Source organism: Ursus americanus, chromosome 25, assembly GCF_024610735.1.
Source record: "Ursus americanus isolate L20-20 chromosome 25, mUrsAme1.1.p, whole genome shotgun sequence".
In the NCBI taxonomy this organism is placed as follows: Eukaryota; Metazoa; Chordata; class Mammalia; order Carnivora; family Ursidae; genus Ursus; species Ursus americanus.
The window spans coordinates 36103163-36125074 of record NC_142151.1 but is presented as its reverse complement, the minus strand read 5'-3'; the positions used below and the strand labels follow the sequence as shown (position 1 = coordinate 36125074).

The following is a 21912-nucleotide window of genomic DNA, read 5'->3' as shown; positions in this document are numbered from 1 at the left end:
AGCCTAGCTGACATAATGGAGAATGAAGCCAAAATTGCAAAAACAGAAAACGAAGAGGTTACTTATTACTATTATTTCCCCTGGAGAGAGTTTTATTTTCTGAATTGCAACATTAGATGGTATTTATATCTATTAATCATTCTAGATTGTGATATAAGAATTTAAAAAGGAAAAGAATTTTATACGTTACCTTATGTGAAACTGATTGTATCTATCATCACCAGATGGTTTTTTAATAGCTACTGCTAACTTCTTCCATCCTTCTTGAGGATCAATAAAATCTGACAGCTTCCTAATTAGTCCAACATTGAGGCAGCGCACATATGTTGAAGATGTTATGGGTTTGTTCATCTTCTATTCCTAAAATGTGGAAAATTCTCATTAAAATTTTATGGTAGTTTTAGGGATGACATCTGTAAGCTTATAAATCACATTTTGCTACAACATATGAAATGTTGGCAACTGATTACACAATAATAAAGGAATAAGCCAAAGTCAACTAACTGATATCCTAAAAAATTAAAATTGTGGTTTATTTGTCTAATTGTCCTCTGGTCATACTTTCTTTCTCCACCCATAATTATCAAAACAAATTGAAGAATTATTTTTCTGAAATTTCTTAAGTGTAATTTACACAAAGAAATGAAAAATTCACTTTTTCAGAAAAATTTCTGAAAATTCAGAAAATAGTCAGGAATCAAATCTATTCATAAAAGATTTATTTTTCAATTTAAAATATTTTTCTCAATCAGTATTTATGTACTATTAGACATTTGCCAACACTCTTTGGTAGAAGTAAAAAAAAAAAAAAAGTCATGAAATAACTAGAGTGGCATTAAAAGATATGGTAAATAACCAACCTTTCCTATCACATGCTCCACGTTATTTGAGTCCAACAGACCTGTCTGATCATAATTCATTCCCTACTAAGCCAAACCCTGTGGTTCACCCTTTAACTACACTCCAGAGAAAACCTTTATTTCCTCGGTCCCCTCTTTCTTTTGCCACTCCACCCTGGAGAGTGAGAGCCAGGGATACATTTCACAATTTTACTTGTTCACCAGCACTGCTGAATATAGCTATAAAGAATTAGATAGCTGAGCAGACTGGTATGAACACAAATTAAGAGATTATATCTACCTACAGATTTTGCAGTTGCTCCATTCACATTATTTTCCTTTATTTACTCAGATTTCTCTCCATTGTAAGAAGTACAATGTGATTGACAAACTAGTAAAGGAAGTTTGGTAATCTTAAAGGCGAGAGCTAAAATACAGGAAATTGAGAATAAAAAGTCTAGCTTAAAAAAAAAAAAAAGTCTGTAATAGGACCAGGGATAAATTCTGTAGCTCTCCTATACCCAGATTTCTAGCAGAGGTGATGGCACAGGGATACCAAAAAAAGGAAAGCCTTCTGTCAGCTCCTCTCTCTATATATGCCTGTAAGTTCTAAATCTCCAAATGGAAAATTTTACTTTAAACACACATTCATATATCACCACACACACATTTGGAAGAATATATACTAAAACATTAACTGTGATTATCTCTTGATGGTGATTTTTACGGTAGTTTTGTTTTCACTTGCTTGTCTGCATTTTCAATAATAAAAATAAGTTATTGTAGAGAAAAAATTAAAAAGTATCACTTCTTTTAAAGTGTTCAAGAATTTAGTGGGTTTAGGATTAATAGAAGTACAAAAAGATATTGCTTTCAAGTAAATAAGTAAATATCTTCATGACTTTTCACATGCCATTAATTCTCATGGTAACCATTCATATTTTCAAACAAGACAACTCGGACAAGAACGCAAGGTAAGATGATAATTGAGAAATATACTAAAATGAATGTTTCCTTGTGGAAACCAATACTTCTCACTTATATGGATGCTCTCAAAAAGACAAAGTACTATGCCCCAAATAGGAAATAAAAGATTTTTGTCAAATGAATTAATGAAGTTTTAAGACTGTGCTTCATTAGCACTTTGATCAGAGGAAGAGAGTATAGAGGGGAAGAAGAAGATAGACTTTGAGGTTGCATGGGCCAGGCTTCTAATGTAGCTCTTCCACAAACCAATTATGACCAGACTTAATAACTAAATTTCTTCGGACCTTGGTTTCTTCATCTGAAAAACAGAGACGGTAATACCTAAGACTTGCTGTAAGATTTTAAACCAACAAATGCAAAGGGCCTATCAACAATTAGGTGGTTTTTAAAAATGTTGCAATAATTATTTTATGGCAGAAATTATTCTCATATCACATTTTTTTTTAAAGAAATGTGCAGAGTTGTATGAAAGCTCAGTTTTCAGAATAGTGGTGAGGAGCTACTGACAGAGCAGAAATAAGAGGTCTGAGAATATAGCTAAACTTTTCAGGTAGCAGCAGTCTTATTTTATTAAGCGTAGTATTTTTGATATATTTATAACCTCCCTAAAATATATTATTCACTCCCATGCTTTCTTAAGCGAAACATGCTAGATAACCATTAGTCTTTATTTTTGGACAACTCAGTACTAGAATTATGAGCAAAAGCTGGTGATACTTCTGGACCTATTAAATTATATAGGGCTGCCCCTCTCAAACGGGGAGATGTGCTGGTATACCATATATTAAACATAATATATAATGCTCAAGCATGGATTTAAGTCAATGTAAGTAATTTAAAACGCTTTGGATATATTAAAATATATATAATGTTTGGATGTATTAAAACCTTAAAATATTGTTTTTCAATATTCTGAAATATTGAATATTGAAATAAATCAAATATTTATTGAGTGTGTACTTTGTGCCGGATATTGATTCCAGTTCCTGGAGAGAAAATATTGGGAAAATAATAAAAAAACAACTGAACTCATGAAACTTATATTCTAATAGAGGAAGACAGGCAATAAGCAAATAAACTCTATAATAGGCTAGATGGTGCCAAATGTAGTGGACAAAAATAAACAGAGAAAGAGTTTCACTTTAAAACAGGGTAGTCAGAGTAGGCCTCAATAAGAAAGTGCCATGTAATTAAAGGTCTCAAGAAACGGGAAAGTCAGACACTGTGATATCTGTGGGAGAAGTTTTGGGGGTAAAACAAATACTAAAAATATAAAGGTCTGAAGTGCGCTCACTGAGAACAGTAGGGAGATAGTAAGTCTGGGAAGGAAGGAGCAGTAAAGTAGCAGATTAGATGAGAGCGGTAAGGCACCAGGTCTCCTAAAGCTTTATAGCTTTTGTATTGATTTTGTTTATCTTCTAGGAAGACAGTAGAGGCTTTGAGAATAGGAGAGATATGCTCTATATTCTTGTCTTAAAAGGACACTGGGGCTACTGCTGAGAGTAAAGGATATTAGACTAAGAGCAGAGAAGCAGGAAGAGATCAATTAGCTGAGTACACCAACCACCTAGGGGGATGGTGCTGGTGGCTTGGACCAGAGTGGTAGCAGGGAAGGTGCAGTACTAGGACGCTGGATATTTTCCAAAGTAGAGCAAATAGAATCCCATGTGCTGATATGAAGGGTGAGGAGGCTGCACCAAGGTTTTTGGCCTGAACGTTTCTCGACATTTACTTTGATGGAGAAGGCTGTGGATGGAGCAGGTTTGGCCTGCAAGATCAGGACCTTGGACTGGAGAGGTAGAAAGCAAACTTCAAATGAATGTTCAGCATGACAGCGTAAAAGAAATATGAACTTTCTGACAGATCTCTTCAAGGATTACCCCTAGAAAGGGAAAAGGCCGACTTTAATATTCTCTACTCTTAAGGCTCTTTGGGCAGATCTTTTCAGGCAGTAATAGAGCTCCTGGTTTCCATTCCAAATAGCTAAAATGTTTCCTCAATTTCTCAGGGTCTGCTTTTTATCCCTTTGTTTTCACTCTAGCTCCAGGCTGTCAGGTATACTTTTCCCATCTGATAATGTACTTATCTGATCCTTACACCCCTCTCCACTTTCTAATTTCCTGGAAGCTTGGAAGCCAGCGTGACAAGCTCATTAGAATCTCGTGGAGGCCCATAATGCCTTCCACGCGACGAGCATCTCTGCCCAGAGCTGGCCTTACTTCCTGGTTCTCAGGAAAAGAGATTCATTTCGTAAACCGGTTCCGGCAACACACCGCCTAGGAGTTGAGAAACCTGAGGGGATGTCGGACTGAGCCACATAAGGACTTAGTGACGCCTCTCCACGCCCTAGCTTCCTCCTCAGTTCCAATTAACTTTCTGATCCTCGGGAACCCACCCAAGTCTTTACCCTGGAGCAAGCTGTGCCCACAGAACCTACTTCCTCTCTAGCTTTTCTCACTTTGAAGACAGAAGGCGATTTTCCTACCGAAACCGTCCTTCAACAACCCTGGGGCACAGGGATGGAGGCCAGAGCACAGACCTTGGACGACCTGTGAAGAAGACGCGCACGGCGGGAGTTCCTTACCTGCCCAGTAGCCGGGCGCCAGGGCTGCCGGGGCACCGCCCCGCTGAGCCGGCTGCGGAGGAACCCGGGCTCGGAAAAGCACCGGGGCGGGGTGGGCCCAACCGATTAGGCCCCGCCCAGACCCCGCTCCAGACCCCGCCCCGTCCCTCCTCTTGACGCCTCCAGGCGACTCTGCAGCGTGAGAAATTCCAGGTCTCGCGTAAGGCTCTTCTTTAAGTGGGAGCCTGCCCCTTTAAATACGCCGCTGTTGGAGCCTAAGTAGTTTAGGACTTCCGGCCATGCGCACAACGTTGTGCCCAGGAATTCCTTAACCTGGACGTGAGGTAGACCGGGCCGAGCTTGCAAGATGTGGGGCTTCTGTCGGGGGGGGCAATGTCGGGATTAGCATTGGGACCCCGGCTCTTTGCCCGCAAGAGGAAGGCGACATGGGCTAGTATCGGCGTTGGGACAGGCGGGGGTAATGGAGGGAGAAGTAAGTGGAGCCACTGACTGTGCTGGGGTACTTTTGATGCGCCAGAAGGCAACCCGGCCAGAGACTTTAGTTCTGCGAATTGGTGACAGAAGGCAAATAGGAGTGACTGCAACTGAGCGTTGGCATTTGAAGGAAGAGCATGAGGGAAAAAGCGCTACATGCTGCATTTCTAACATCTCCCCAGAATCTGCCCTCAACCAACAATTCCCCAAGCTTGGGTCAGCCAAACCTCCCACTCCTCTCTCCGCTCCGCACCCTTATCAAGAAATCTGCTGTTTAGGAATACTCCCTATTTGTTTTTAACTCCACGTGGGCTCCTTGGCTCCCTCCAGCTCAGTTCCACTCTTTTACTAAGATGCTCGTTGTAATTCCCTGAGCATTAAACTCTTCCCAAGGTGTTCTACCCAACCTAGTAGCTTAGAATGTCTTCGTATTTTCTACCTTTCGCTGGGGAAAGAGTACATCATTATTTTTTACAAGGCCAGTCCTAAAACTGTTCCTGATCACATTGCTTTCCAACTCTTGGAATTCTTCATGACTTTCGTCTGCTAAGTGCCATCATTCATCTTACTAAAACATCTTGTTGGATTGTGTCATTTTTCTATTGAAACACCTCCAGTAGCTGTATGTTGACCACTCAACGGATTCTAATTTCTTGGTAGTGTATTCACTGTCTGGCAGTTTGGCTCTAATCCGAGCTGTATTTTCCAAAAACTGTACTACAAATTTTTTTCTCCTATTGCTCTGTATCTGGGCTGTTCAATTTCCCTAACACATTGCATATTTTGTTTGTATGTACTTAGGATATGTCTCTGCCTTATTTCTATGTCTTGAATCGTTTTGGGGACTTAAATGGCACTTCTTGTATTATGATTCTCTGATTATCATCTTTTTGTATTTTGTTTCTCTGATTATCATAGGCAAAAGTGATGCCTTTTTTATTCCTTTTTACTCTTACAGCTCTTATTTTGTATTAGTTGTTTCATTTATTCAACAGTCAGTATTGCTTGCTTGCTTACTATGTGTTTGACACTGTTCTAAATGTGAGATAATCAGTGAATTAGGCAGACAAGGTACTTGCTCCCATAGAACTAACATTCTAGTTGGGAGAGATATATCATAAATAATAAAATTACTAGATAGAAATGCTGTGCAGAAAATTGAGTATGGTTTGGGGAAAGAGAGCGTCTTGCTGGTTCCTTTACATTATTAGGGACGACCTCTCTGAGGATATGATTGAGGAATGACTAATTTAATCAGCAGGAACAGTTAACACAAAGGAATTGAAGAAGGCCAGTGTAGTTGGAGTATAGTGGGTAATGGGGAAAGGGTACAAGATAAATTTGGAGAATAGATAGAGTCCAGAATCTTAGAGGTCTTTGGAAGCCAGGGTAAGTAATTTGGATTTCATTATCAATGTGATTAGAGGTTTTAAAGAGGATTGTGATGTTTAATTTACCTTTCAAATCATCATTCTGGCCATGTGGAGAATGGATAATAGTGGACTAGTTAAGTAGAAGCAGATTAGAGGCCTTCACAATGTATAAGAATTTCTAAGATGGGAATACTAAATAATGGAAGGACAGCAAGAGTAATCAGAGAGCCAGATGCTTAAAGTTGATGTAATTTTTTTTTTAAAGATTTTATTTATTTATTTGACAGAGAGAGACAGCCAGCGAGATAGGGAACACAAGCAGGGGGAGTGGGAGAGGAAGAAGCAGGCTCATAGCGGAGGAGCCTGATGTGGGGCTTGATCCCATAACGCTGGGATCACGCCCTGAGCTGAAGGCAGACGCTTAACCGCTGTGCCACCCACGTGCCCCTAAAGTTGATGTAATTTTTGGTGATTAGAAAGTCAAGGTTATGACCAAGATGAAGTGTAAGTGGGTAGAGGTTGAGATCAAGGAACTGAGGTGTGGTGTTAAATAGATGATGCATATGGTTAGATATGGATAGGAAGACATTAAGGGAGGTGTTAAAATCATCAGTGAATGAAAAGGAGTCATCTGGGGATTAAAGAGTCGATGACAGCAGATGATAAAGTCTGATAGGATGAACTTCAAAGAAGATGGGATTTGGGGGAGGTAGAGGAGAGAGAAATGGTTTGGAGCAGTGGCAAATAGAAAATATTTACATCCTCCAGGTCCTAGGTTAGGTGGGTGTGAAAGGAAGAATAGCCTTCAGTTGAGAGGACTAGAGAAGCAGCAGCGTGGGGAAATAGCCAGGTTTCAGTTATGGCAAGAGACTGAGGAGGCTGTGCAGGAAATTAAGGAACAGAGGAAAATAAATTTATCCTTATGTAGTCTAGGAAATGAGGATATTGAGACTTTGCTGTGATTTCTACGTGGTATGACGCAGGGGGAGGTTTGCTAAATTGGTTCAGGTTAGTAGAATACATTGTAGAAATGGGATGAAGGTCCAGATGATGATGAATTACCTAGAGAGTGTGGTTAGTATGTGAGTAGTATGTGGTCCCTGAGCATTTTGTCTTTCATATAGCTCTATGTGGTATGGTAACCAAGGGTTGTGTAAAGAGTGAATAGAGGCTTCTTCAGAGGATTATTCTCTTCTCTACTGCTTAAGATCTGCACTTTTTTTTCTGATGCCAGTAGCATGGTTGGAATTTTCCTGTGGGTCAACATCAAAAGTTTGTAAAAGTCTGTAACTGGGTTTTCAAGAAAGTTTAAGGTTCAGGATTAATTTAAGTCTATTTTGAAGCATAATCAAATTGCAAGTTGGTTTTTAGAACTTCATTTATCTATCAATTTGGACTATTTCTTCCTGTCTTCTAGTCCTTTCTCTCATCTCTAACTCCTAATATGTAAAAATCTAGCCACAAATTCTCTGGAATTAGGTGGAAATTTTCGGGGATGGGGTTTAGACAAATCATTAAGTCCCATGTTCTCGTCTCTTCTTTGTGGGCCTACAAGTGGTATTTTTAAAGTAGACTTGAAACTGATCCATTTTAATCCTGGATAATAGATGGAAGCTTGGAGTGGGTGAAGAATGAAATTGCAAATCATTATACCAGAAAAGATTGTCTGTTAATTCCTCTTGGTGTAGAAGGGTCAAAATACACATGATATATAGAAATAAATTGCTAATGTCTTTTAAGGGGACTCAGGATTGAAAGGGAGAAAGAAAAATAAATCCTGCAAATATATTTCTTTTTTGTTATCCATAACTTTTCTTTCTGGTAACTGATTGCCTCTTTGTTTCTTTTGTAGGCATTGTTATTTAAGAATGGAAGAGGATACAGATTTTAGAATCAGGTTTAGTTCTTTGTGTTTCATTACTGATCATGTTGGATTTCATGGCACTATAAAAAGTTCACCAAGTGACTTTGTTGTTATAGAGATTGATGAACAGGGACAGTTAGTTAATAAGGCCACCAGTGAACTGATTGGTAAAGTACTACCTGAGCCAAACAATTTTGCCAAAAAAACAAAACTTGATTTTCAAAGTTTTTCCTTTAAAGAGGGAAGCAACCAAGAAGTCAGTACTGTCACTGGGTGTTCTGATAACCAAAATCATCAGTCTGGTTCAGAAAAGGAAGATACTATCAATGATAGAACTTCCAAAGGCGAAGAAGAAAAAGTTGATGTTTTAGGCAACTTGTTAGATGAAAAAACTAACGAATTACTGAATCACTTTGCCTGTGATATAAAAGAGAAGTGGAATTCTGAAACTGAGCTAATTGGATCATCTCCTGAATTCTCATTAGGCAGAATCCTTGACAAAAACCAGAGGGCTATTTTGCATAGCGCTGTTAGGCAGAAATTCCCCTTTTTAATAACTGTTGGTAAAAACAGTGAGATTGTTGTAAAACCGAATCTTGAGTATAAGGAACTCTGTCACTTGGTATCTGAAGAAGAAGCATTTGACTTTTTTAAGTATTTGGATGCAAAGAAAGAAAATTCCAAATTTACCTTTAAACCTGATACAAACAAAGACCACAGAAAAGCAGTCCATCATTTTGTCAACAAAAAGTTTGGAAACCTTGTGGAAACCAAATCTTTCCCTGAACTCAATTACAATGCCGGTAATCCAAATGTAGTGATAACAGTAAGATTTCGGGAGAAAACACACAAGCACAGGAAAAGGTCTCTTTTTGAATGCCGGGATCAGAAAGTTATACACACAGGTAACGTAATAAATCATTACCATTTTCTTTGATAAAGTGAGTTAAAATTGTGGGAAACATGAATAATTTCAAATGAATTAAATAGACTTAACCAGAGGGATGTCAGAAAAAATATTTGGGTCTGGTTTTTAGTGGAAGATAAAGCCTTTTGAATTACACTATAATTTTAAGAATTAACCTTATGGATCCAAGTATGGTTAACACTGATGCTTATAGTTAACATAGTCACACATGTATAAAGTTGGAGTTATTTTGTGTTTAATAAGTTTAATTGGAGATAAATCTTGATTTCATATTTTGGAAGTTATTTTAATTAAAACTAAGTTTTCAGGGGCACCTGGGTGGCGCAGTCATTAAGCATCTGCCTTCGGCTCAGGGCGTGATCCTGGCGTTCTGGGATCGAGTCCCACATCGGGCTCCTCCGCCGGGAGCCTGCTTCCTCCTGTCCCACTCCCCCTGCTGTGTTCCCTCTCTCTCTGGCTGTCTCTCTGTCAAATAAATAAATAAAATCTTTAAAAAAAAACAAAACAAAACTAAGTTTTCAGATAAGTAGAATGTGTCTGCTGTGCTTGGGAAAGTGAAGAGAACACCTTGTTATCTAAACAGTTGAACTACACTACCCAAGGTAAAGAGCCTCCTTACAAGGAGCTCCTCCTTTTTTCGGTCACTGTTTTAGAGAGGATGTTCTCAAGCTTTAACATGCATTAAAAATGACCAAAAGGGCTTGTTAAACAGATTTCTGAGCCCTATTCTCAGAGTTTCTGATTTAGAAGGTTTGGGCCAGGGCTTTCAGAAATGCCCAGGTGATGCTCTTTCTACCCAGTTTGGGGACCACATTTTTAAAAGCACTCTTTTAGCAGGTGTGTTCAATTCCGAGGCCTGGATGGAACTGATGAAATCTTATTCTACAAGTTTGGCTGATCAGGTTTAATTGGCCTATATCCTACATGAAGGATGGGAAGTGTTTGAGATAGTCTTGTTTTATAGATACAGCAAAGCTTTTTTATTTTTTTTCTAATTAAACACATTCATTTTATATTTTATTTTATTTTATTTTTTAAGTTTTTATTTTAATCACCCAGTGCTCATCATGACAAGTATACTCCTTAATCCCCATCACCTGTTTCACCCATCCCCCCACCTACTTCCCCTCTGGTAACCAGCAGTTTGTTCTCTATAGTTAAGAGTGTGTCTTCGTTTGTCTCTTTTTCCCCCTTTTGCTCATTTGTTTCTTAAATTCCACATATGAGTGAAATCATATGATATGTCTTTCTCTGACTGGTTTATTTCACTTAGCATTACTCTAGCACCATCCAAGATTGCAAATGGCAAGATTTCATTCTTTTTTTTTACAGCTGAGTAATATTCCATTGTGTGTATATGCAACCTCTTTATCTGTTCATCAATCCATCAATGGACACTTGGGTTGATTCCGTATCTTGGCTATTGTAAATAATGCAGCTATAAAGGGGTGCATGTATCCCTTTAAGTTAGTATTTTTGTATTCTTTGGGTAAATACCCAGTAGTGACATTGCTGGATCATTGGGTAGTTTTATTCTTAACTCTTTGAGGAAACGCCATACTGTTTTCCACAGTGACTGCTCCAGCAGTGCAAGAGGGTTCCTTTTTCTCCACATCCTTGCCAATGCCTGTTGTTTCCTGTGTTGTTGACTTTAGCTATTCTGACAGGAGTGATTGATATATCATTGTAGTTTTGATTTGCATTTCCCTGATGATAAGTGATGGTGAGCATTGTTCATCTTTTCATGTGTCTGTTGGCCAGCTGTATGTCGTCGTTGTCTTCTTTTTTTTTTTTTTTTTTGATAGACTCCACACCCAATGTGGAGCTCAATGCAGGGCATGAACTCATAACCCTGAGACTAAGATTTGAGCTGAGATCAAGAGTTGGATCCTTAACTGACTGAGCAACCCAGGCGTGCATCTGTTGTCTTCTTTGGAGAAATGTCTGTTTGTGTCTTCTGCACATTGTTAAATTGGATTATTTGTTTTTTGGGTGTTGAGTGGTATCAGTTCTTTATATATTTTGGATACTAAACCTTTATCAGATACGTCATTTGCGAATATCTTCTCCCATTCTGTAGGTTGCCTTTTAGTTTTATTGATTGTTTCCTTTGCTGTATGGAAGCTTTTTACTCTGATGTAGTGCCGGTAGTTTATTTTTGCATTTGTTTCCCTTACCTCAGGGGACCTATGTAGGAAAAAGTTGCTACAGCTGATGTCAGAGAAATTATTTCCTATGTTCTTTCCTAGGATTTTTATGGTTTCAGGTCTCACATTTAGGTCTTTCATCCATTTGAATTGATTTTTGTATATGGTGTAACGAAGTGGTCCAGTTTCATTCTTTTGCATATAACTGTCCAGTTTTCCCAATACCACTTCTTGAAGAGATTGTCTTTTTCCCATTGGATTTCTTTCCTGCTTTGTTGAAGATTAATTGACCATTTAATTGTGGGTTCATTTCTGGGTTTTCTATTCCATTCCATTGATCTATGTGTCTATTTTGTTTCAGTACCATACTGTTTTGATTGCTATAGCTTTGTAATGTAACTTGAAGTCCAGAATTGTGATGCCTCTAGTTTTGTTTTGTTTTGTTTTTCAAGATGGTTTTGGCTATTCAGGGTCTTTTGTGGCTCCATACAAATTTTAGGATTAGTTCTGTGAAAGATGCATTGATATTTTGATAAGGATTTCATTAAATGTGCAGATTGCTTTGGGTAGTATAGACATTTTAACAGTGTTTGTTCTTATAATCCCTGAGCATAGAATGTCTTTCCATTTCTTTGTGTCATCTTCAGTTTCTTTCATCAATTTTTTATAGTTTTCAGAATATAGGTCTTTCTCCTCTTTGGTTAGGTTTATTCATAGGTATCTTTTATTTTCAGTGCAATTGTAAAGGGGATTGTTTTCTTAAATTCTCTTTCTACTGCTTCATTATTGGTGCATAGGAATGCCACAGATTTCTCTGCATTGATTTTGTATCCTTTGAACTTAGTGAATGCATTTATGAGTTCTAACAGGTTTTTGATGGAGTCTTTCAGGTTTTCTATATATAGTATCATGTCATCTGCAAATAGTGAAAGTTTTACTTCTTTCTTACCAATTTGGATGCCCTTTATTTCTTTTTGTTACTTGATTGCTGTGGCTAGGACTTCTAGTACTATGTTGAATAAAAGTGGTGAGAGTGGACATCCTTGTCTCATTCCTGATTTTAGGGAAAAGGCTCTCAGTTCTTTCCGTTAAAAATGAAGTTAGCTGTGAGTTTTTCATATAAGGCCTTTTTTTATGTTGAAGTATGTTTCCTCTAAACCTACTTTGTTGAGGGTTTTTATCATGAATAGATGTTGTACTTTGTCAAATGCTTTTTCTGAGTCTATTGAAATGACTGTATGGTTCTTACCCTTTTTCTTATTGATGTGATGTATCACGTTGATTGGCTTGCAAATATTGAACCATCCTTGCAACCCAGAAATAAATCCCACTTGATTGTGGTGAATGATTTTTTTAAATGTATTTTTTGGGATTTGTTTTGCTAGGATATTGTTGAGTATTTTTGCATCTATGTTCATCAGAAATATTTGCCTTATGTAGCAAAGCTTTTAAGATAAAAGCAGCAACTCAAGTTTGCACAGATTACATGTGGCACAGAAACGGGATTATATTATATAGGGACTCTCTGGTATAAATGAAGAGATTAGACCTTGAATCTATGGGGGTTTTATTTTATGTTATGACTTCAGTTCATAGAAAGATTTATGAACTTTTTAATCTCTTTAAAACTTAGTTTCCACAAATGGAAAAATGGAAAAATGGAAAAAATAATGACGTGGACAAGTTACTTAACAATTTGTAACTTTTGGTTGTACTTTAAAAATGGGGTAACAGTAAAGCTTAATTCACAATGCTATTCTAACAATTAAATGAAATAATTAGTGAAAATTTTTAATATGTATAATAATTATTCAAATGTTGATATCTTCTCTCTTGGAAATTTCTGTCTGGTGTGTGACTTGCCTTATCCATGAGAAAGCTGCTAGTACAGCACTTGACACATGAGGCATGCAGTAAATGGTAATAGGTAAATCTGTTTTGAAGGAAAAACAAAAGTAGCTTTAAATGTGGGAGAATTGCTGGTAAGTCATTTAAGCAGTTATAGATTTTATACTACTTGAAATTCTAACAGTACTAATTTGAATTAATGAACTAAAAATTGTGGAAACTTTTTATGTATTAATTTAAATTAGCTTTACAAAAACTGAATAATTGGAGGAATTTATTAAGGGGAGGAATTGATGGTTCACCAGAGAATCGTATGGAGATAAGAACAAGTCTAAGAACAAAGAAAAGACCAAGGTAAAGTATGCCTAGTCCCGATTTTGCACAGGCCAACTTTTGTAAGAACAAAAATAACTCATATAAAAAAAATTCTTAAAAAATAGACCTATCTAAAAAGTAGCAATTGCCCCAAAGAGTCAAGATTATTTTAATACAGTAAGAGATACGGAACAAAACATATAATGATGATGAGAACAGACATGCAGACAATGAAAATTTTTAAAATTAAATTTGGTATACATTATCTTGGTAGTAAAGAAATAAAAATGAATATCCTAGTGTAAACAAAAATATTATACCTCTCAGTTTGTACTGTTTCAGTGTTTTAAATGTTAAATCCAAATAAAAACTGTAAGTGGTCACATAGAAAATAAAATTAAAAAAATTTACAAAAAGGAGAACACTTAAAAAAACCTTTTTTTATTGTTATAAAATATACATAACAGAATTTGCCATTTTAACCACTCTTAAGTGTATAGTTCAATGGCGTTAAGTACATTCACATTGTTGTACATCCATTACCATCATCCATCTCCAGAACTTAATTTTATCTCCCCAGACTGAAACTATATACCCATTAAATAATAACTCGCCATTCCCCTCTCCCCCCAGCCATTGGCAACCACCATCCTGCTTTCTGTCTCTGACTACTCTAGGTATCTCATATAAGTGGAATCATAAAATATTTGCCAATTTGTGATTGGCACATATAAGTTAACTGTAGATCTTTAAGATTCGTCTATGTTGTATATGTGTTAGAATTTCCTTCCTTTAAAGGCTGAATAATATTGTATGTATATATACCTCTTTTTTTTATTCACTCATCTACCAATGGACATGGGTTGTTTCTGTCTTTTGGCTGTTGTAAATAATACTGCTATGAACATGGCTGTAAAAATATCTGTTCAACTCCCTGTTTTCAGTTCTTGTGGGTATATACCCAGAAGTGAAATTGCTGGGTCATATGATAACATATATTTAATTTTTTGAGACAGCACCATAATAATTTTCCAAGGATACTTTTTTACGGAAGAAATTGTATGGAAGATTTAAAGATCCAATGAAATTTTTATTTTAAGAATTCCATTTTCCAGCTTTAGAAGTTCCATTTAGTTCTTTCTTAGGTCTCCAACTTATATTCATGTTTTCCTGTAATCTTTGAGCCTATTTTTAATAGGTCTTTAAGAAATGTTTGTCTGCTAATTCTGTCACTCATTTCTGGATGTGTTTCTAGTGAATGACTTTTATTTGGGTTATGGGTCATATTTTCCTGCTTCTTGCATGTTTAGTAATATTTTTTGGAGGTCAAACTTTGGGAATATTACCTTGTTGAGGGTCTGGATTATATTGTCTCCTTTTAAAGAGTGTTGAACTTTGCTTTAACAGGAAGGAAGTAATTTGCAGGTCTATTTGAGGCATCATTTGGAATTTTATTAAGGGAGGGCCAGAGTAGGCTTTACTCGGTCATATAGTTCAACTATTTTAGTATGATCCTTCTGTAGTTTCTACTGCATGCCCTTGATATTTAATTAGACCTCTCTTCCAGTTTTCTCCCAGTTTAATAAAGAGTGTATAGCACTTGTCCTATGTGTGTTTGAACATTGCAAGGTGTGTGAAAAGCAGATTTTTCTCTTTGTGTTGTAGTCCTTCATAGCCTTCATATTAAGAGAAATTGTATTTGAGGATTTCAATTCAATAAGTACTCAAGCAGTCTTATCTATATTTAGACCTGATTTAGATGGAAAATGCTAGAATTTGAGCTGTTTTTGTGGTGTGAGTTTTGGGGGCCTTGGAAAGGAATGAGTATATTTTGAATTTGGGGTGTATGTGGTGGAACTAATAGTTTTAGAGCCAGAAGAGGGATCATTGTTCTCAACCCCAAGAAGACTCTCAGTGGTCTTCTCCTGGTATTCACACACATGCCTTTTTTGGCCAATAGAATATGGCAGAAGTGATGGTGTATGACTTCTAAGGCTAGATCATAAAAAGTGTTCTACTTTTTGCCTACATTTCTTGGATTGCTCACTGTGGGGTAAGATGGCTAATATACTGTGAGAATATCCAGGCAGCATATTGGAGAATTGAGCCCTCTAGCCAGCAGTCAGCACCAACTTGTCAGCCATGGGAGTGAGTCTCCTTGGAAGTAGATCCTTCAGCTCCTGTCAGTCTTTTTAATAACTATAGCCCCAGCCACATCTAACTGCAACCTAATGGGAGAGCCTGAGCTCAAACTACCAAACCAAGGTGCTCTTGAATTCCTGACCCATAAGCACTATGAGAGACAAGTGAACATTGTAAGCCACTAAGGTTTGGGGTGACTTGTTATGCAATATTAGATAAGTAGTATATAGCAATTAATCTTAGGCATGTGTAGATCACTAATAAGCAAAAACCGCAAGGGATCACCGATGCAGATTTCTGGAACACTCTGTGCATACATAGCTTCCTCTTATCTAGAACTCTGCCCTGTGAGTTCCAGCCCACTCAGCCTTCCTGAACTCTAACCTCTAACCCTTTTAATTCAGCGTAACTGCTGTGTTCTACTTGGTTTTCTCCTCCCCATGCTATGGTCTAGAAAGTATCTATCTCTAGGCAAAAAAAAAAAAACCCAACAAAAAACCCACAGTATTTTAGGCTCACTTCCTTTGTTTTCCTTTTCTTTTGGAATCACAGTTCTGTGCTCCCTCTTCTCCAGTGTCTAAAAACAGGTATTTCCTATGTTTTGTCTAGCTTTCTGTTTATAATGGGAGGTCATATCTAGTGCCAATTATTCCAGCATGGCTAGAAGTGGAAATTGAATTTTAAAATTTAACATAGTTGATTTTTTTTTTAGCACTTCACTTTTTCTAAGTAATCAAGAAAATGTTATAAATCTTATAAATTAAAAGTATAAATTCGGTGGCCTTTAAGTTTTCCTGGGTGTTCCCATATTATTTCCTAACTTAGATTTCAGTGTAAAAAGACAAATTTAAATCAATTAGACATTTATAATTAGAATTAGCTAAGTCTCGGGGCGCCTGGGTGGCACAGCGGTTAAGCATCTGCCTTCGGCTCAGGGCGTGATCCTGGCGTTATGGGATCGAGCCCCACATCAGGCTCCTCCGCTATGAGCCTGCTTCTTCCTCTCCCACTCCCCCTGCTTGTGTTCCCTCTCTCACTGGCTGTCTCTATCTCTGTCAAATAAATAAATAAAAATCTTAAAAAAAAAAAAAGAATTAGCTAAGTCTCATTCTCTTAAACATTCCAAGTATATAAGATACAGATTCATTAACACAAATACTATTACACAAATAGCCCAGCACATCTTCTGAAATCATTTTATTTAAACTTTGTAATTAAATCCTATCATGATAATCATGGATTTGATTCTCCTAAATATTCATATTCTAAGTTCTAAATCATCACAGATGAAAAAAAATGCTATGCACTAAGGCTAACCAACGACAAATGATATAATTTCAGACAGTCTGGAGGTTCTTCCCTACCCGGCTGAGCTTGCTTAACAACTAGTGAGTGACATGCCCAGATTGTCAGGGGCAGATTTGGCATATCAAACTCCACTTATCAAACACATGAACTTTAAAACTTACATGGATTGGTCTCTTGGCCTTCCTCTATGTAGAAGAGTTTCCTGGTCTACTTTGAAAAGTTTGTAACATCTAGCCAGCCCGCTGCAACACTTGACCAAATTTTGCATTTTTTTACTCTTAAGATATTTTAGTCACTTCTGTCTAGTTCCACAGATTTAATAGATTTGAGGGACTACCTGTATTTTTTCACATTATTCTTAATTGACTCTCAAATGTTTTGGTTGTAGGACACCTGAAGAGAATAGCTCTTGTAAGTTATTGGAGACTCCAGACAACTTTTACTTGTGTGATTATTACCTATTGATACCTAACCTATTAAAACAGAAATTGTTAAACCACCATGTTGTATATGTGAAACTAAAGTAATATTGTGTATCAGCTATACTTCAATTAAAAAACCCCAGAAAATCTAAAAATATGAATTTGTTTAAAGTAACCTATTACTATTAACATGAAAACAACTTTTAATGAAAATAACCATATTTTTCGACTAAAAATTAGTGACAAGAGGCATTGTTTTACAGTTCTGCAAATCTTTCTAATATCTGACTTAATAAAAGTCAGCTCGATTCTCATATCTGTTCTTGCATTCAATCTGTTGGAATTTCTTGTTTTGATTGAATCAAAAGAACAAAACTCAGCTTCACACAGGTATGTAGTTGGAAAAGGGAGAATGTTATAGGCCCCATAAAATAATAGGGTCCCACAAATCTTACAAATATTGAAATATGTGATATTTTGATCTTATTGCTCTGGCTGTTTGCCATACTTCTTTTCATTCTTTAAACCCCCAGAACAGCAACACTTCCTCAAATTCTTTTCAGCCTCCTAAGACTAAATACTTCCGAGGCAGGGAACGTGTTTGTTTTCTTAACCATTATATCCTTGGCCTAGCACATCTTCTGAAATCATTTTATTTAAACTTTGTAATTAAATCCTATCATGACAAAAGCTGAAATATTTTGAGGTTATAATTTCTCTGCATTTTAAAAATGGGCTTTTAATGTCATTTTATTTGAAACAAGTGGTATAAAAAACTGTCCTGGAATCAGAGGTTTATATTTGAATCTATTTGGCTAAGATACCCTGCAAGTATAAAGAACAAGTCGTGATTTAGTACACAGAATTAACTTGTATGATTCTCTCCTTTCTTGTACCTCTTTTTTTTTTTTTTAAGATTTTATTTATTTATTTGGCAGAGAGAGACAGCCAGAGAGAGAGGGAACACAAGCAGGGGGAGTGGGAGAGAAAGAAGCAGTCTCCTAGCCGAGGACCCTGATGCAGGGCTCGATCCCATAACGCCGGGATCACGCCCTGAGCCGAAGGCAGACGCTAAACGACTGAGCCACCCAGGTGCCCCCTCTTGTACCTCTTTTATCAGTTCTTTAAGAATAACAGGAGTCATAGTACATTTGACTTATCACTGCTGTAATAGAAAATTTGGAGAAATCTGGGGAGTTGTACAATAGTACAAAAAATAATGGCCCTAGTGGTAAAAATAAATCTGTAAAGTAATGGATTATGCTTGAATATTCTTCAGAAATTATAGCTGTGTTTTTATACTTCACAATTCTTTTTTTTTTTTAAAGATTTTATTTATTTATTTGACAGAGATAGAGACAGCCAGTGAGAGAGGGAACACAAGCAGGGGGAGTGGGAGAGGAAGAAGCAGGCTCATAGCGGAGGAGCCTGATGTGGGGCTCGATCCCACAACACCAGGATCACGCCCTGAGCCGAAGGCAGACGCTTAACCGCTGTGCCACCCAGGCGCCCCTATACTTCAACAATTCTTAAACACGCAAGCAAAAAATATTTTTCTTGTAAAAATTAAAACATTGAAAATACACAACATTGCATTGTAGATTTTTAAAACTTTTCACATAAATTATATGTACTATGTATATTTTTGAAACCTGCTGTTTTCATGTTTTTAGAGATTATTCATATGAAGGTATAAATATATAGGTGTTCCCCATTCTTTTAAACAACTGTATGATATTCTAAAGCGTGGATATTGTAAGTTCTTGTTTAGCTATTTTATATATTCATAGATGGATAGATAGATACATACATACATACCACATCCTTCTACTTCCTGAATCACATTTATGTTTAACGTTCATTTTTCATAGAGTATTCACTATTCAGGGAGACCCTTGTAGCTGCTGATGGCAATTACAGCAATTGAACAAAATATAAATTATTCTGCAAAAAACCCCTGAATTTCCTTTTCATGATTTGAAGGAAGAGGGCAGTAGTTTGATGTAACATATGTAAATAGGGTGAACTGTGGGTTGCGGTATTTTGTTACTGTCAATGCTGACAGGTGTATAGGCCAGCATATTAGGGAACTTCTTTGGTGGTAGTCGGTACTGGGCTTGTTCCTTCTCCCTAACTTCACAATCTCACTCTCACACTGTCATCTAGTAGACATTTTAAGCACCTACCACAAAGTGAGCGCTGTTTTATCTGTTGGTTTGCTGGTCTGGAACTCCCAGGTTATGGGGTGGGCAAACATAAAGAGAGAAATTATAATTCACGGTGGCAAGTGTCATGATATTGATAATGACAACTTGTGGGGACATGCAAGTTTGTGTAATCAGCATCTTGTGGAATTTATTTATTTATTCATTCAGCAATTATTTAAACACTTACTGTGTGTTAGGCTGTGGGTGTAACAGTTGAGAAAACAAACATCCCTGCTTTAGGAGGATTCAGTCTTGGGAACCCGGGAAGAACTTGAGGGAGAACTACTGCTGCTGTTGGATCATGAAGAATAAATACCAGTATGACAAGTAAAATGGAAGGAATACATTTTAAAGATTTTATTTTATTTATTTATTTATTTATTTATTTATTTGACACAGAGAGAGAGACAATGAGAGAGGGAACACAAGCAGGGGGAGTGGGAGAGGGAGAAGCAGGCTTCCTGCTGAGCAAGGACCCCGATGCAGGGCTGGATCCCAGGACCCCGGGATCATGACCGGAGCAGAAGGCAGATGCTTAACGACTGAGCCACCCAGGTGCCCCAAGGAAAGAACACATTTTAAACAGAGGGGTTCAAACGTGCAAAACTACAAAGCTGTGGAAGGCTCTAGTCCATCGACGGATTGTGAGACATTCTCTGTGTCACACAGGTTATACTTGTGGAAACTGAAAAGAGAGATTAGAGTCAGATATAAACGCCAAATTAGGGAATTTAGATGTTTTTTTTCTATAAGCCTTTACGTAGCATTTTTCAAATGACCGCTGAAGTCTAAGACACTGATTTTATATCTTGTTAAAAAATACTTAAATTAATAATTTGATTCATTATATTAATCTGTTAGTCCACTAAGAATGTAGTTGATGTATTGTAGTTGTGTGTGTGTGTGTGTCTGTGTGTGTAATCTGGGATTTTTTTTGTTTTAGCCTTTACCCTACGAAAAGAAAATCTGGAAATGTTTGAAGCACTTGGTTTTTTAGCTATCAAACTTGGTGTGATTCCTTCAGATTTTAGTTATGCAGGCCTAAAAGACAAGAAAGCCATCACCTATCAAGCAATGGTTGTTAGAAAAGTGACTCCAGAGAGGTAATATGATTATTACTTTCTAAGATAGAACTTTACTTTCTTATTGCATCACATAAGTAAATATGAGATTAAAAACTCAGAACACTAGGAGCATATTAACCTCACTATCAATAGTAATTAGTTGATTAAAGGCTTATTGAGCGGCACATTCTGCCTTAATAATATGATTATCTTCTAAATAGTGTTATGTCTTAAATTTACACTGAAAATGTAGGTAGTTTTAAGACAGAAACTTTGAGAAGTGGCAGATTTTAAATGATTGAATTGTTTCAGGTCATACAATAACTGTTCAAATAATCCTATAGTGATGGGTTTTTTAGTGCACATCTGTTGAAATAGCATTAACTTTTGAATTCTCAAAAAGTTTTTAGTGTTCTGATATAAGTGGTTGTCTGGCAACTGTCATTTAAACCTTATGTTAATTTTTAAATGTAAGATTTAACGAGTCTATATGATTTATCATTTGTAGGTTGAAAAATATTGAAAAAGAAATTGAAAAGAAAAGAATGAATGTGTTTAATATTCGATCTGTAGATGATTCCCTTAGACTCGGTCAGCTCAAAGGAAATCACTTTGATATTATCATCAGAAATTTAAGAAACCAAATAAATGATTCTGCAAACCTGAGAGAGAGAATTTTGGAGGCAATAGAAAATGTTAAGGTAAGAAAACTCAATTTTAATACAGTGTTACAGGAAAATTTTTATAGTCCTTCTCTTTACACTGAGGCAAGAAGGGAAACTTTCTTTTGTACCTTTTCTTTTTATTTGCATCTGTCATTATTTTAAAAAATGATAATTAGGATAATTAGGCTTATTTTTAATTTTCTTCTCAGTATATTTTTGTATTAAAAAAACAAAGCTTTAGTATAATTTTTAAAAATACAATGTATAGAGTTACCTGGAGGTGGGGTGGGGGAGCTATCTGCATTAAGAAGAGAGGTGTTTCTTGTTGTTGTTTGTATATTTGTTTTTTTAGCATGTGCCATATAGAGTAGTGTTTTAGGCAAAGGGATTGATTTTGGGGGAAATTTTGTTCAATAATTTTTTCCAGAAATCTTTGGTAAATAGTTATATTACTTATCAGAATTATGCACAATCTTTTTTCTTTTCAATCTAATTGTGTATTTTTTTAATGTATACAAATAGTTAATCATACACATTTGATTATGTCTTGCAATAAAAACTTTCAAACATAGATATATAAGTGACCTTTGCCAGGCATCTAAATATTCCATAGCCTCTAGTCTGATCATCTGGAATGTGGGTTAGCAAGCTTTCTCTGTTAATGGCCAGTAATAAATATTTTTGGTTTTATAGTCGTATGGTCTCTGTTGCAGCCACTCTACTGCCCTTGTGTGGAAACAGACAA

At 36.6% G+C, this 21912-nt stretch overlaps 2 protein-coding genes across 5 annotated transcripts in view; one reads left to right on the top strand and one right to left on the bottom strand.

Annotated features, from left to right (window-relative positions):
- The window catches only part of IRAK4 (interleukin 1 receptor associated kinase 4), a 29953-nt gene extending 25391 nt beyond the window's left edge, over positions 1-4562 (bottom strand). Inside the window, exons 1-2 of the mRNA XM_045801239.2 lie at positions 4411-4562; positions 191-360 (exon numbers count right to left, since the gene is read on the bottom strand). Coding sequence (XP_045657195.1) covers positions 191-351 — 161 coding nt within the window. The 5' untranslated portion in view covers positions 352-360; positions 4411-4562. The remainder of the gene's footprint in view (positions 1-190; positions 361-4410) is intronic.
- A 115-nt stretch (positions 4563-4677) lies between these two features.
- The window catches only part of PUS7L (pseudouridine synthase 7 like), a 40008-nt gene continuing 22773 nt past the window's right edge, over positions 4678-21912 (top strand). For 2 of the 4 annotated variants that reach the window (XM_045801245.2, XM_045801242.2), the window contains exons 1-4: positions 4893-5100; positions 8110-9026; positions 20382-20541; positions 21011-21203. In XM_045801245.2, coding sequence (XP_045657201.2) covers positions 4919-5100; positions 8110-9026; positions 20382-20541; positions 21011-21203 — 1452 coding nt within the window. In that variant the 5' untranslated portion in view covers positions 4893-4918. The other 2 variants (XM_045801244.2, XM_045801243.2) reach the window with 2 other exon arrangements.